Below are 17,539 nucleotides of genomic sequence, written 5' to 3' on the forward strand. Positions count from 1 at the left end.
CATACCAAAATTAATTAATTATCATGGTACAGATATTACAAGATGTAGATCGCTCGGAGGTGAAGTTTGGAATGATAGTGTGAACCTGCATTTTCCACAGTCAGAATTCGTTGAGAAATTACCTCCGAATTAATAAATTTTAACTTACTAAATCTTTGGACCTATCTTCCAGACTCATAAAACAACATAGCACACAGTTGTGCCGAATGATCTGCCTGGTGAGTAAAGGCTTTAGAGATTTCAGGCGCAGCAGATAACGACGAGGAATTTCTACGAGATCACCGCTGCAGAATACATCTCTTGTTCTCCTGAAGTGTTTGAAATGAAATATTTATATTTCCCAGGTTTTCAGGAGAGTAAAGATAAAAGGAAATGAGGAATTAAGCTAAACCAACTAAAACCAATAATTAAAATAAAAGCACGCATAAAGAATATGCTTCCGCCATTTGCCGATAGGTGGTGACAACGATAAGTAGTGGTCAAAAGAAACAGATCACAGATGTCAGGCAGTTAGCTTGGACCTCGGTCAACATAACTTCATTCAAACATTAGTCGATTTGTGTCTGCAACATGAAGTTGTTCTTGATTGAAAATGTCAGTTTACGAGCCTAACTCTCGTCATTTGCGGGAGGTGTTACTGTTTTGTTTCAATATGAAGAAAACAGCAGCCGAGTCCCATCGAATGCTCTCAAGTACATATGGTAAGGATGCTATTAGTGAAAGAACGTATCGTGAGTTGTTTCAATGCTTCAAGAACGGTGATTTTAAAGTCGTAGACCGGCATAGTGATGGAAGAGAGAATGTTTTCAAAGATGCAGAATTGGAGACATTGTTGAGTGAAGACTCAAGAAGAATTGGCACGATTAGTGACCATTTCAAAACATCTCAAGGCTATGGGCATGATTCAGAAAGACGGAACTTGGGTCTCGTGAGAGCTGAAACCAAGAGACGTTGAACGACATTTGTGTGTTTGTGAACAGTTGCTTCAGAAGCAAAAACAGAAGGGATTTCTTCATCACATTGTTACTGGGGACAAAAAATGGGTTCATTACAAAAATCATAATCACAAAAAATCATGGGGACATCCCAGCCATGCTTCCACGTCAGTGGCCAAACCGAATATTCATGGCTCCAAGATCATGTTCTGCATTTGGTGGGACCAGCTCTGCGTCATGTACGGTGAGCTGTTACAACCAAGTGAAACAATCACAGGTGCTCATTATCGAACGCAATTAATGCATTTGAGCAGAGTATTAAAAGACAAATGGTCACAATACAGCGAGAGGCACGATAAAGTGATTCTGCAGCATGACAACGCTCAACCCCAAGTTGCAAGAGAGGTCAAAATGTACTTGGAAACATTAAAATGGGAAGTCCTACCCCACCCGCCGCACTTTCCAGACATTGCTCCCTCTGACTAGCACCTGTTTAGATCAATGGCGCATGGCCTGGCTGACCAACACCTCCGATCTCATGAAGAAGTCACAAATTGGATCGATTCGTGGATCGTTTCAAAAGATGAACAATTTTTTCGACGCGGGATTCATAAACTGCCCAAAAGATGGGAGAAAGTAGTGGCAAGCAGTGGAAAATACTTTGAATGACACATGGGTAACCAATTTGTTTCATTAAAGCCTCAAATGTTGGGGAAAAAATGGCGGAAGCAAAGTTGTACACCTTGTAATAAATAAATAAATAAATAAAGAATAAAAATTAATTAACTAACCAATAATAATATATTAAACCACTACTAAGGTATTGCATCTAAAGTGCCTTTGCACATGGTCCACGTACATCATGACCATCAGTCAGCCTTCCATAATTTTTCATCGCTGTTATTAGGACCTGCTTTACAGTCGTGCCTAAACAGATGTCCCATCACAATTTTTCAGTATGACAAATAGTGAAGTATGCTTCAGCCATGAATTTGTGGAATTCCCACGCATACATTTTGTCTTTTAATTTGATCATGTTCTGGGAGTACAGATGTGCTTTCTTGGCACTGTTCAAATGTAGTTGTAAATCATTTCTTTGACGCACTCAATGTGCAGTTTCTAATAATCCGCCCACTTAAAATGAAGTTCTTTACTGGTGTATAGATGCAGAAGTACTGAGTCCAAGGTGTAGCAATAGGACCACAATACGATGTGCAGGTATCTGTTTTCAACAGCAGCTCAGGTTGAGGTGGAGGAAGGTGCAGGATGGTGGACAGCACTAATCAATAAGGTTCTCTTATGGACACTGGGCCAACAGGTCATTCAATGGTCCAACCCAAACAGCTTCTTTGGGTTGATAATGTTTTGTCTATTAAAAAGCATTTACAATTTTTTTTAAATTGTAAAATTAAAACAGTAACGCTAAAAACCTGTCCTTTTTGAAGTTTTCCTGATAATTTGAGAATTTTGTCATTTCTTTCAAGCTATATACTGTGGTATGTGTTGAAACAGTCCAATGAACAAGTGAAAACTAAAAAAATTTAAGATCTACAAAAATGCAACAGAAGGAAATTATAGAGAACAAATTGTCAAAACTTTTCAGTTTTTTATATGCTACTGATTACCTTCACACAACATACTAAATACTCATAAATTCAGACCTTTCCTTATGTACTCCCCTTTCGTAAGCACCTGCCGACTGGACTGGCAGGTTTCGTTGCAGGCACATGATGTGGTAAGTAATGTATGTAAGTGGAGCAGAGACGAATGAGGAATCAGGAGCAGAGATGAATGAGGAATCAGGAGCAGAGATGAATGAGGAATCATTTTAGCAACGATATGGACCACAAATCAGAAAATCCACTGACACACTGTGATGGCCCAGTGTCTTGGGAATGAGATCTGTGAAACAAAAAAAGCTGGTCATCTGTTCATGAGCTACTGTTCATAAGCATCTATGGAAAGTGGCTGAAGGATAGTGAAACCATGAGTTACTGACAATGTGTTGAACATTCACCCATCATCGTAGAACAAGGTTGGGAACTTGCCCACTTTGTACAACAGGAAACATGATGCCTGGTTCGGTCAAGCAAGTTTCATGTTACACCCAATCAATGGTCATGACCAGATGCATCGTCATCCATGTGAACAGCTGCTCGAAACATTCACCGTGCCAAGAACCCAAGATGGTGGAGACAATATTATGCTATGAAGGATATATACTTGAGCTTCCATGGGACCTGAAGTAGTAACTGAACACACCAAGACAGCTGTGGACACTGTGAACCACCTGAATCCCTTTATACTTCATGTTCCCACCAATGATGACAGCACCTTCCAGCTGGATAATGGTCCACGTCACGCCACGCCACTGGAAGCATTCTCCAGCAGCTTGAGGAGCGTGATAGTGAACATGCTGATGTCTTGGCTGCATAACTTATCTGATCTGAACCCAATGGAACAAATTTACTTTTCGGCACCAGCTCTGCACCAACAAACCATTGGCCTGTAATTTACAGAAATTGCATGATCTCTGTGTAGACATTCAGTGCAACATACCTCTGGAAACCTACCAACAATTTGTTAAATCCATGTCAGACTGAATACTGCATTTTGCAGATGATCAACATGCTATTAAGCAGTTGGTAATAATGTTTTCACTCTTAAGTGTGTATTTCATTGGTTGTCATATTCATTGGTGCTATAAATGTAATTGTATACTGCCATTAATTGAAACTGACTTACTTTAAATCTCCTATTTCACAGATAAAGCTTCTTTCCAGTGACGTATCAGATGGCTACCAACATCCCTTAGTTCTGGCCACTGCTTCAGTACAAACACCACTCCACCAACTAAAATAATTGTTGTCAGGATGCGTAAACTGAAAGAACAGAGAAAAGAAATATCAACCCCATTTGTCTTGTTCTGGAGCACAAAAAATACTTTTATGGAAGTAACAAGAACATCGATTTTGTCATCAATGTTGTATATATCAGCAACAGGACTTTTCTCAAAAAACTACCAGAAAATAGCTTTAAACACAATATAATCAATACATGAATTGTTCCTGTCACAGATAATCATCATTCAAATAACAAGCACCCTTTTGTCATACCAATAGGTGGTTTCTTCAAAAATTTCTGAAACATACATAATTTCACACCGATGGTGTGCTGGAGCAAAATGCGTTTGGCATCCCAGCACACACCTGTGTTTAATGTGTAACTGCCAGAAGTTTCATTGTTTTATATCTTTCAGTTAATGGTCAGTACTGTATTGAGTTAAGCATTGTGTCACACAGTTTGCAAATTTCAAGGTGGTAGATTTAGAAGTGTAACACGTCTGCATTAAGTTTTGAATGAAACTGAAAGAAAACCCTGACAGAGACCACCAAATGATGCAGGAAGCATACAGTGATGAGTGCTGAAGCCGTACTCAGTGTTATGAATAGTTCACACAGTTTAAAAATGGTAGGACTGAAGTTAAAGAAGACCCTTGTTCAGGACGTCCTTCGACATATACAGAGGATGCCCATGTCAGGAAAGTCAACAAAATTGTGCATGCCAATTGAAGACTGACTGTCCAAGAGATTGCAGACGAATTTGGACATCTCAGATGGATCATGTCATGAAATCATGACACAGCAACTAGGAATACATAGTGTTGCTACCAAGTTCGTCCCATGGCTCGTGAGTCACGACCAGAAAGACCTTTGCCTCGCAATCTGCGAAGAACTTTTGGGTCGTGTAAATCAGAATGAGAGAGTCCTTAAGAGAATCATAACTGGTGATGAGTCGTGGGTCTACAGTTATGATGTTCCAAGATTCGATCTTCACAATGGGTTGGGAAACATTCTCTAAGACCAAAAGCAGCTCGTCAGCTCAGGTCAAGTGTCAAAGCCTTTCTTTGACTTTGCAGGATTAGTTCATCATGAATTCGTGCGACAGGGACAAACTATTAATCAATGGTACTATTGGGATATATTGCAACACCTGCAAGAAAAAGTGAGAAGGAAATGGCCTGAAATAAGGCAAGACAATTCATGGCTCTTGCATCACGATAACACACCTGCACATTCATCCCCGTTGGTGCAAGACTATTGCACAAAAACTGAAATCACTGTGCTGCCTCATTCATCGTACCCTCCAGACATGGCTGCAGCGGACTTTTTTTACTTCAGAAATTGAAAACAACATTGAAAGGATGAAGACTTGCAACAACAGAAAAGATAAAAGAAAATTCACAAACGGCACTTTGCATCATCCAGCAAGAGGCATACGAAGACTGCTTCCGGACATCGAAACAGCGATGGGAGCACTGTATCAACTAGGGAGAAGAGTATTTCAAAGGGTACCATGCACAATAAGCAGAAGGTTAGCACAGAAAAATGTTATGGACAAAGTACCAGAATTTTTTGAACAGACCTTGTACACTGGTTTCTTTAAATTGAGGTATAATCACAAAGTAATGACAACTCAAAAGATACTGCAAAATCGTGAGGAAACAAAGCAATAAGAGAAGTGATGTTACCATTCATTGTATTACTGAGGAGTGACATATGCACGAAAACAAAACTGAAATCATCTCTAAGCTCTTGGACAATGTTCTTCCTCAGAGTTTACAAACAAAAACAGGAAATACTGCAGTCCTGGGACAACTATAAAAGAGACGTTACCTTTAGTTCTTCCATTGTTAATAATAATTCAAAAGATGTATTATGGATGTGCTGACACTTGCCAAATCTTAAGCACAGGACACATCACAAAGAAAACTAACAACTTACTTTTAACTAAAATAAACAGTGTTGGAGTTTGGTAAAACATCAGTACTTCAATAATGTGTGTAATAACGCTGAGCAGCAATACATTATTTGCAGCGATGATAATTGTGGTGTCTGCGAGTCCTAAAAGACCTGGTCATCAGGTGAATGGAATGGATCACATGTTTGAAAGAGGTTATAAGATGAACATCAGTAAAAATTTAACATTTGTAATGAATATGGTAGAATTGAATCAAGCAACATTTAGATATGAAAAGCAGTGATGATTTTTGCTATTTGGGTAGCAAAATAATTGATGATACAATGTGAAGAGTATATGTAATGCAGATTGCCAACAACAAGAAAGGAGCTTATGTAAAAGAGATATGTAAGTGCCTGGAAGTCTTTTCTGAAGGCATTTGTCTTTGAGTCACTTTTTAAGGTAGTGAAACAGAGCTGATAAACAGGTCAAGCAAAAAGAGAACAGAAGCATTTTGAAATGTATCAGTAAGGAAGAATGTTTAAGACTACACCACACAACTAATGAAGAGGTACAGAATCAAATAGGAAAGAAATTTATGGCACATCTTCACTACATGAAGGGATTAGTTGATAGGACACTTCCGGAAGCCTCAAGTAAGTCAATTTGGTAAAAGTAAGTGCGTGGGTAAAAATTGTATATACGGAGATGAATGCTTGACTACAGTAAGCATTCTCGAATAGATGTAAGTTGTAGTAGATATGAAGAGAGGAAGAAGCTAATATTTGCGGGCAAAGGTGAGTAGGCTTCCTGTTGGGCAACCCTCCTGCACCACGTCAGTGTCTCATTCTGTCATGTTAGTAACGCATTTTCCCATTCCTGCCTGTAGGCACTTTTCTTAGTCTAGAGCCCAGTTCCCAGACTGCTCACATGTGAGTTGTTTGCCCAACCATGCCCAGCTCAAACAGCCACTCTGCCGGATACAGGTTGGAGGATTCAGCTAGTCACTCCATGAACTCTCTGTGTGTGTGTGTGTGTGTGTGTGTGTGTGTGTGTGTGTGTGTGTGACGAGAGAGAGAGAGAGAGAGAGAGAGAGAGATCCTACTCTCTGAGACAACTGTGTGTGAGTTGCAGTGCCGCCAATTTGTACGTGGTAGTTTGGGACAGCACTTTGACCGCTATGCTAGTATATAGTGAACTTTCTAACGTGTGGAGACCAATGTACATTTACAATTACTTGTCTGAAGTGGATGCATAGATAGAGAAGACAGACTAATTATAATGCAGACTAAGTGTTCTCATGGGCTATAAAAATGAATTGATTAGATCTATTTTACACTACCTGCAGAACTGCATGTTGTCTTCTTCAACTTACCTCACACAATTTCAAGCTTTGATTTTTGATTTAGAGTGACTATGTATTACATCACTATTAAGACATTTCTCATAGCCATTTGGTAATGTTTTGCATAAATCTGAGCACTGTAATCATATGATAATTATGAGGGATAATAAGATATTCCTGACTGCTATTAGACTGTACTAAAGCAGAATATTCATGCACAATTTCTTTCCATTTCATAACTATAAAGGAAGGATGAATTTTAGTAAGAATTCCATGATCCTTAAGGAAACCTCTGCAAGATGTATGGTTATTTAATATGGTTATCTAATAAAATGGTTGTTTAGTCTGATGCCTCTTGCACTGTGTATGTGCCGGTCTTAGCCAGCTACAGCAGTTAACTTGTGCCGCCACTTGCAACTATGATTGTATCACTCTGATAACTGACTGTCTTTTTTTTATGACCTATATTCTTGACTCATGGAACAAACCCATGTCTTTTGACAATAGCACTGTTGAAACTTCCTGGCAGATTAAAACTGTGTGCCCGACCGAGACTCGAACTCGGGACCTTTGCCTTTCGCGGGCAAGTGCTCTACCATCTGAGCTACCGAAGCACGACTCACGCCCGGTACTCACAGCTTTACTTTTCATATCAACGCACACTCTGCTGCAGAGTGAAAATCTCATTCTGGAAACATCCCCCAGGCTGTGGCTAAGCCATGTCTCCGCTATATCCTTTCTTTCAGGAGTGCTAGTTCTGCAAGGTTCGCAGGGGAGCTTCTGTAAAGTTTGGAAGGTAGGAGATGAGATACTGGCAGAAGTAAAGCTGTGAGTACCGGGCGTGAGTCGTGCTTCGGAAGCTCAGATGGCAGAGCACTTGCCTGCTAAAGGCAAAGGTCCCGAGTTCGAGTCTCGGTCGGGCACACAGTTTTAATCTGCCAGGAAGTTTCATATCAGCGCTCACTCCGCTGCAGAGTGAAAATCTCATTCTGGAAATAGCACTGTTGCCAAAAATTTAAAAGCTTTCATGTGAGTTCATGTCACTTTTACCATTCTGATAAAGGTAGTCTTAGAGCTATCAAAACCTGTCAATATGTTTTTAAAAAAAGTTGTTTGCAACCAGTTGGCTGACTGTTACACTTCATATATTTGCATAAATGGCTGCTGAGCGCACAATCAAATATAATTTTTTATATTTTAAACTATCTCATATTCTTACTTCCCATATATATTGAATAAATACTTCCTTGCTTTAGACGCTTTCTTTCAGAACATAATTCCGTAAAACAACAGACCAAAAATATGCAAAATGAACTAACACACTTATCTTTAGGTCACCACAATGAAATATACTTGCACAGGCAGTGTGCTGCACTATGCTTCCTGGTTAGTGCATCTGCGTGTTGATTCCATTTTAACTTGTTAACCACCTGGATTCCCAAGGAATTCAACACAGTGTTTTATTTAATGTGTAAGTAACATTATTATCTCTCTTTTCTCATAAACGTGTGGTATGTATTACTGTTATCATGTGCTCTACATCCTTAGGATTCTTGTCGCTATGGGTCTATGGCACAAAAAAGTACATTTTACCTAAGTTGGTAATGCCGGAAGAAAATTTCTTAATGTTAGCTAATGATATACATCTAAATTTGAAACAGTTTTATTCAGATATGGGACCAGTTAGTCCTATTTAGGCTTTTTATCAACTTCATTCCATATTTAGGATAAGACATTCAGTAATAAATCTGATATTCTTTCTGTTATCCTTCCACGCTTTGTGGCAATACATTCTATGAAGGAAAATGATAAATTATAACTGAATATATTGTTACGAGTTATAAGTTTCCCAAGCACAATTAATGTAAATAAAATGTATATATTTATTTATTCAAAGAATTTAAATGAGGGGTTATCTTTCTCAGATCATAGGCAGTCTCATTAAACCCTGAATGGAGGAATGTAACATATAACACTCCACTAAGGAAGATACCAAGTCTGCTTCTGTTCTTAAATAAATAATCTTCAAATGCCTCTAATGGACAGTTTAGAAATTGTGATGCTCGCTGATGGCTCCAGCATATTAATTAAGGGAACAAACTCAGATGTGTCACTTCCTGTTATTTCTATGCACAGAAAAACTGTAGAAGACAAAAAGTTCTGTAACTTTATCACCAAAAACTTCTCTGAATTGTAATATGATCTCTCTCCTTTCAAGTTCCACATTTTTAGCTTAAACTTAAGTTTATCAGACGTCTGTATAATGCCGTTACTGATTACACACCGTGTGCGCAAGAATGGCATGACAATGCCAGCAGCTGTTGCAACCAGAAGGAGAATGACCTGCAAGACAGTCAGCAGTACATTGATAAGCTTCACTGCAAGTGCCCGAGCATTTGAGTTGTCCAGTCCTTCGAGCGTCACATATTGCTGTTGCTGTTGCTGCTGGTGTTCCATCTTTGAGATCTGTAGGAAAATATGTTAGAGAGAGATAATCTTATACTGGTGTTTGGCTAAGGTCAAATATTAGTGTGTATCAACAAGCAACATACATTTATTTATTTTCAAAAAGAAGTTGTTATGGTACAAATATTTCTTCAAAGAATCTGTAAAATACTTATTACATTTCTCCTATTTTGGCACCAGCTGCAGTTGCAGTTCTTATTCATACAGCAAGTTTTTTGGCCATAACAGCCACCTGGTTCTGTTTTTAAAACAGAGATATCCACCAGTAGTTGTAATATGAAAACAAGGGCACTATCATGGTCCAGTCTAGCACTTGCATAAACAATCGATACCAGTCACCACACATCTTTACCATTTGTTTTTCCACAGATTGCAACATACACAATGCTCACTTACACAAAGTCCCATGCCCCAAAACAATAACTGTTCCAGAATATTATTACAGGATGTGCTATGTTAAAAGTAAATGAAATTTTGACAATGAAATGTTAATACATGGTATGATGCACCAATACAAATTGTCAGCTTTATCTGTGCGACAGCTGTGCTTATTGCTTATCTAGATTCTTAAAACTGCTATGTAATGTCTTTCATTCAACTGGATAAACTGGATTACTACTAGTAGTCATAAAAAATTATTTATTTTCGATAGTTATTTGTCAATAGAAATTCATCAAAAGTTGATGATGGTTTATAGGGAAACTTACTTTGTTCAAACAATTGAGAAATGAGGAACTGAATTCAAAGGTGACTGCACTTCCTATAAAAAAGCTGCAAACATAAATTGGGGGGGGGGGGGGGGGGGGGGGGGAAGAAAAAAAAAAAGAAAAAAAGAAGAAAAAAAAGAAACTGTATAACTCAGAATTGGACAATAGACAATGCAAGTCACTTGAAATAGCTGCTCCCTTGGAACAGGAGAAAGATTTAATACAATACACAAAGGATTAACTGTGGGAGATGTTTATATGTGATGGCTAACCAGTGAGTGGTAGCTAGTAGGCCTGCATACATGCATCATATGTCTGACTGACTTGACAGCTTGCTAATTTATTATTCAAAGAAGTTCTGAATGCTTCCTCCAAACATTGTATTTACCAATTACTGCGACAATGCACATGCAACAGAAATATTTTAGAAATTGTAGCTTCAAACAGGCCTGACCTTATTGACCTCATCGATAAAGAGAGAGGGATTAGCAATCACAATATAGTCACAATGGCTATTAAGGTTAATAAATACACTCCTGGAAATGGAAAAAAGAACACATTGACACCGGTGTGTCAGACCCACCATACTTGCTCCGGACACTGCGAGAGGGCTGTACAAGCAATGATCACACGCACGGCACAGCGGACACACCAGGAACCGCGATGTTGGCCGTCGAATGGCGCTAGCTGCGCAGCATTTGTGCACCGCCGCCGTCAGTGTCAGCCAGTTTGCTGTGGCATACGGAGCTCCATCGCGTCTTTAACACTGGTACCATGCCGCGACAGCGTGGACGTGAACCGTATGTGCAGTTGACGGACTTTGAGCGAGGGCGTATAGTGGGCATGCGGGAGGCCGGGTGGACGTACCGCCGAATTGCTCAACACGTGGGGCGTGAGGTCTCCACAGTACATCGTTGTTGTCGCCAGTGGTCGGCGGAAGGTGCACGTGCCCGTCGACCTGGGACCGGACCGCAGAGACGCACGCCAAGACCGTAGGATCCTACGCAGTGCCGTAGGGGACCGCACCGCCACTTCCCAGCAAATTAGGGACACTGTTGCTCCTGGGGTATCGGCGAGGACCATTCGCAACCGTCTCCATGAAGCTGGGCTACGGTCCCGCACACCGTTAGGCCGTCTTCCGCTCACGCCCCAACATCGTGCAGCCCGCCTCCAGTGGTGTCGTGACAGGCGTGAATGGAGGGACGAATGGAGATGTGTCGTCTTCAGCGATGAGAGTCGCTTCTGCCTTGGTGCCAATGATGGTCGTATGCGTGTTTGGCGCCGTGCAGGTGAGCGCCACAATCAGGACTGCATACGACCGAGGCACACAGGGCCAACACCCGGCATCATGGTGTGGGGAGCGATCTCCTACACTGGCCGTACACCACTGGTGATCGTCGAGGGGACACTGAATAGTGCACGGTACATGCAAACCGTCATCTAACCCATCGTTCTACCATTCCTAGACCGGCAAGGGAACTTGCTGTTCCAACAGGACAATGCACGTCCGCATGTATCCCGTGCCACCCAACGTGCTCTAGAAGGTGTAAGTCAACTACCCTGGCCAGCAAGATCTCCGGATCTGTCCCCCATTGAGCATGTTTGGGACTGGATGAAGCGTCGTCTCACGCGGTCTGCACGTCCAGCACGAACGCTGGTCCAACTGAGGCGCCAGGTGGAAATGGCATGGCAAGCCGTTCCACAGGACTACATCCAGCATCTCTACGATCGTCTCCATGGGAGAATAGCAGCCTGCATTGCTGCGAAAGGTGGATATACACTGTACTAGTGCCGACATTGTGCATGCTCTGTTGCCTGTGTCTATGTGCCTGTGGTTCTGTCAGTGTGATCATGTGATGTATCTGACCCCAGGAATGTGTCAATAAAGTTTCCCCTTCCTGGGACAATGAATTCACGGTGTTCTTATTTCAATTTCCAGGAGTGTACATCAAAAAGACTAGGAGAATCTTTGTTTTGGAAAGAGCAGATAAGCACTGTTAGCATGCTACTTTGACAATGAAACAGATATCTTTCAGTTCCAATATGAATGCACATACAGGAATTATCAACAAAATTTAAAGTGGTTGTAAATTGCGTCCTGGAGAAGTAAGTGCTGAGTAAGTGAATTAAGGACACAAAGGCCCACTGTGGTTTAATAAAAAAAATAAAACTTCTGAGAAAACAGATAATATTGTATTTTCAGTTCAAAAGAGAACACAGAGACGCACACAGACAAAAGATGATTGAAGTCATGCAACTAGCAAAGATCTCTGTGCAAATATAACTTACAAAGAAATGAAAAAACAGAAAAAGCTCTGTGCAAAGCATACAGCCACTACCATCATACATTAGTAAAAAACTCCTGAAGAACTAGAGAAAATTCTGGTTCTATGTAAAATTGCTAAATGTATCAGAGGCTTCTATTCAGTCATTTGGCCAAAAGTCTGGTGTGCAAACAGAAGACAGCAAAGAAAGCTACTTGGAAGGAGGAGGAGACAAAGGCCAGAGCTAAAATGGGAAAAATACAGACAGGAAGTGATGGAAGACAGAAATTTAAGAACAGATGACTGGAGCGAAAGAGGCCTTTGGAGATAGAAAACTGTTACTTCCTGAGTGAGTGAGTGAGTGAGAGTGAGAGAGAGAGAGAGAGAGAGAGAGAGAGAGAGAGAGAGAGAGAGACGAGGAGGAGGAGAGGAGGAAGAAAACAGGGTGTTTAATTGTGAGGCCAAAAACTTTCATAATGACCTCACAAAGCTACAAAGATTAGTTTTTCATGACACATCCTGAAAGGACAGAATACATTGAATGACCAAGTAAAAAGGTGACAACTGCAGTCCATTCACCTCAGCATCAGCTCAATTATTTGTTAACTCTACAGAGAGGAATTCATTCTCTTGCTCTTCTTGAGTTGTTGCCACTGTATAGGCACCACAGCATATTATTATTTTTAATTTCTTGCACACAGTATAGTTGTTACATCGCTAATCATATTGCACCAATATAATGCGTATCAAGAGCAATGGTATCCATTGTGATTTAGCAACAGGAGAGTGTTTTGGATGCCTTATGTCATATGCCACGTCACAGAAGGTACTGCTGAGATTGGTGGTAATAATAATCTTGTTTTGACCATAACAACCTTACAGTCCTTGACATTGCAATTATCTAGGTTGATTGCTTTTATCTTGCACATCAACTAAGAATTAGCAAAATTTAAATATTCAGTAATTAATTTTCTGGAAAAGAAGTATTTGCTTTGTTAATAATAGTAAACAGCCCTCTAGCTTTTAATTTATAAATAGTGCAGATCATTAGATTCTAAATGGGATTTTCTATGTTTGTCACAGAACAATGCACACACGACACAGTCAAAGTTAATTTCCCTTCTGCCCACTTGAATCATGTCATGTGGCATTTCAAAAAACTTCCTTTTTGTGCCTTATTCATTTTAAATACCAACAACAGATCATACGAGGGCAGTTCAATAAGTGATGCAACACATTTTTTTTCTCGGCCAATTTTGGTTGAAAAAACCTGAAATTTCTTGTGGAATATTTTCAAACATTCCCGCTTCGTCTCGTATAGTTTCATTGACTTCTGACAGGTGGCAGCGCTGTACGGAGCTGTTAAAATGGCATCTGTAACGGATGTGCGTTGCAAACAACGGGCAGTGATCGAGTTTCTTTTGGCGGAAAACCAGGGCATCTCAGATATTCATAGGCGCTTGCAGAATGTCTACGGTGATCTGGCAGTGGACAAAAGCACAGTGAGTCATTGGGCAAAGCGTGTGTCATCATCGCCGCAAGGTCAAGCAAGACTGACTGATCTCCCGCGTGCGGGCCGGCCGTGCACAGCTGTGACTCCTGCAATGGCGGAGCGTGCGAACACACTCGTTCGAGATGATTGACGGATCACCATCAAACAACTCAGTGCTCAACTTGACATCTCTGTTGGTAGTGCTGTCACAATTGTTCACCAGTTGGGATATTCAAATGTTTGTTCCCGCTGGGTCCCTCATTGTCTAACCGAACACCATAAAGAGCAAAGGAGAACCATCTGTGCGGAATTGCTTGCTCGTCATGTGACTGAGGGTGACAATTTCTGGTCAATAATTGTTACAGGCGATGAAACATGGGTTCATCACTTCGAACCTGAAACAACACGGCAATCAATGGAGTGGCGCCACACCCACTCCCCTACCAAGAAAAAGCTTAAAGCCATACCCTCAGCCGGTAAAGTCATGGTTACAGTCTTCTGGGACGCTGAAGGGGTTATTCTGTTCGATGTCCTTCCCCATGGTCAAACGATCAACTCTGAAGTGTATTGTGCTACTCTTCAGAAATTGAAGAAACGACTTCAGCGTGTTCTTAGGCACAAAAATCAGAACGAACTTCTCCCTCTTCATGACAACGCAAGACCTCACACAAGTCTTCGCACCCGAGAGGAGCTCATAAAACTTCAGTGGACTGTTCTTCCTCATGCACCCTACAGCCCCGATCTCGCACCGTCATATTTCCATATGTTTGGCCCAATGAAGGACGCAATCTGTGGGACGCACTACGCGGATGATGAAGAAGTTATTGATGCAGTACGACGTTGGCTCCGAATCGACCAGTGGAATGGTACCGTGCAGGCATACAGGCCCTCATTTCAAGGTGGCGTAAGGCCGTAGCACTGAATGGAGATTACGTAGAAAAATAGTGTTGTGTAGCTAAAAGATTGGGGAATAACCTGGTGTATTTCAATGCTGAATAAAACAACCCCTGTTTCAGAAAAAAAATGTGTTGCATTACTTATTGAACTGCCCTCGTATAACCTTGTAAAACACGGTTCCTGATCACAAAGCTACACCTTCCACTTACAGTAAATTGTCCATCAGTTGAGGAGATAGTTCATACTGATGTTAGTTTAATATTAGTTCTATACCTGTTACATTTAGGTAAAGTTACTGACAAGAACAGTCCCAAATATTCACACAAAAATATACACAATAAAGTTCTTGTGTCCGTTTCCAAACTCTGGCCTCCAGTGTCTGCCATATCACTGTCAGGTGCTGACTTCACGGTGAATACTTTTGATTTCTCGGGTCAGTGCACAGTTCCATGCATGACTCAGTCGTGGGCCTCTATCTTTGTTGATTAGACCATCCTGAATCCTAATTTTGATGGCATGTAGATACAGATAAGTGTGTGTAGGTTTTATGAGCACACCGTGTCTCAGCTTGCTACCTGGTTTTCATTTCACCAGGACATCAAGGAATGGGAGGGGACCATGCAGTTCCACCTCCATGGTAAACTGTATGTTGGAGTGAAACTACACACACTGATCTTTACCTACATGCCTCCAGTAGTTACCACAATTCTCAGCGTGTAGGCTTTTCTCCACACTTGTTCAGAGGTCACAATCCATCTGTGACCAAGACAGCATTCCAACGGAGCTGAGGTATCTGTAGATGACATTTTGAAGAAATGAATATAGGAACAACCAGATAAAGTATGCATTTAGACAGGCTGCACCTACAAAACTGCTGGAAGGAAAAGAAGAGCATCAATCGCTAGAATGCATCCTGTTTGTCTGCAATACCTCAAGAAAAGTTGACAGAATCTTGGAGCAACATAATGTTAAAAGTATATTTCATCCACACCTAAAACCTTTACACTACTACAACATCCAGTAAAGGCTAACACTCAAAAAACCATAGGTCAAACAAATCCTCTGCCAGTGGTGCAAAACAAACACTGGGCAGAGATTTTGTGAATGTAGATGCCACACTGAATTAAACCAGCTGTAGCTGACCATACTATTACAACACCAAACTACTTAGGCAGTCTTCCTCCTTCTGGGCTGTAAGATCAAAGAGGCCATTGAAATTAGGGTTCAAGGTGGTGTAACCAACAAAGATAGTGGCCTAAAACTGAGTTGGGCATGGAACCTTGAACCGACCTTAGAAAACGAAGAGTGATCCTCTACAGTTGACAGTAATAGCATGGACATTGGCAAGGAGTTTGGAGCCGGGTGTTGCTGCTGCCCCCCCCCCCCCCAACCGCAGCAACCACATAGACAGCACTAGGATATGAGTGGTGGAGGGGATAATGGTCAGTGTATATAGGATAGAATGGAATAGCAGACATCAGGGGCCACCTGAAGATGGTGATAAATCTGTTTGCCGGAGTGTCATGGAGGAATTACAAAGTGACCTGGGTGGACACCCAAGAATTCTTCAGACCAGAAATATGCTGGGAAAACATCACATCAAATTACCATTTTCTTCTAGAGTGAATACTGGACTGCAAGTTTTATGGAAGAAGACAGGCTATTAAAAGGGTTCATGATGGAATTGACATCGACGAATATTGCTGTATTTCCAGGGCATAACTGAATTACCACTGCTGTTGTACATTGTGACAGGAACTTTTCCGAACTGTTTACAACACAGGTGAGGAAATCATCTCAGCCTTTTAAAATCTGATCTAAAAACGTGTGTGTATCGTATATTTATCATACATCAATTTTGTGATAATAAGGACAAAGTGATATGTCCTTTTGTGGAGCTAGAGAGATCAATGCGCAATACACACAAATAAGCAACTGAACTGGACGTACCAACCTAATAGTGAGTAGCACCCCCAGTTAACCTGATCATGGCTGCAGTTCATCATCATGGCAATTACTAGATAATACGCCAAAAGCGTTCAGGAGCTGTCCTGATCAGTGACCAAACAACTTCTGTCCTAACCTCTGAGAAACTGGTCAGAACTGGTTCCGAGCTAGCACATCTCACTCAGTGGCACTCACCTGTGTTCAATGGTTTGACATCAAGAGACGAATGGGGACCACATAAGCAATACCACTATCATATCATATCAGAGGAATGTTCAACCACTGCTGCATAATCTCAAGAGCGACAGAGTCATGTACCACCATCATAAATATGCAAGTCACCTGTGCATGGTGAAGGCTCAGAAAAGGCTGCACAGGAATGGACATTAGGTTCATTTACCACTTGGCAGGAGGAGATGAAAGATTATATCAGGGGCCGCATTTGACTGTGCATAGACTACACACCACCCACGTAAACCTACCTTCTACTTCTACATATGTGCTCTGCAAGCCACTGTATGGTGTGTGGCTGAGGGTACTTTGTAGCACTACTAGTCTTCTCCCTCCCTATTCTACTCGCATAGAGAGTGTGTAAAAAACAACTGTCTATGTACCTCTGTACAAGCCTTAATTTCTCTTATGTTCACTGTCATTAGGCAAAATGTGTCTTGGCAGCAACAGGATCGTTCAGCAGTCAGCTTCAAATGATGATTCTCTAAATTTTCTCACCGTCTGCCTGAATGATG

General features: G+C 41.1%; 1 protein-coding gene across 6 annotated transcripts in view; it reads right to left on the reverse strand.

The window, feature by feature from the left end:
- LOC126187357 (transmembrane and coiled-coil domains protein 2) overlaps positions 1-17,539 on the reverse strand; it is a 204,529-nt gene that overhangs the window by 6,087 nt on the left and 180,903 nt on the right. For all 6 annotated transcript variants that reach the window (XM_049928390.1, XM_049928391.1, XM_049928389.1 and 3 more), the window contains 2 exons: positions 9,305-9,486; positions 3,681-3,817 (listed from right to left, as the gene is read on the reverse strand). In XM_049928390.1, coding sequence (XP_049784347.1) covers positions 3,691-3,817; positions 9,305-9,486 — 309 coding nt within the window. In that variant the 3' untranslated portion in view covers positions 3,681-3,690. The remainder of the gene's footprint in view (positions 1-3,680; positions 3,818-9,304; positions 9,487-17,539) is intronic.

Source organism: Schistocerca cancellata, chromosome 5, assembly GCF_023864275.1.
Source record: "Schistocerca cancellata isolate TAMUIC-IGC-003103 chromosome 5, iqSchCanc2.1, whole genome shotgun sequence".
NCBI lineage: Eukaryota > Metazoa > Arthropoda > Insecta > Orthoptera > Acrididae > Schistocerca > Schistocerca cancellata.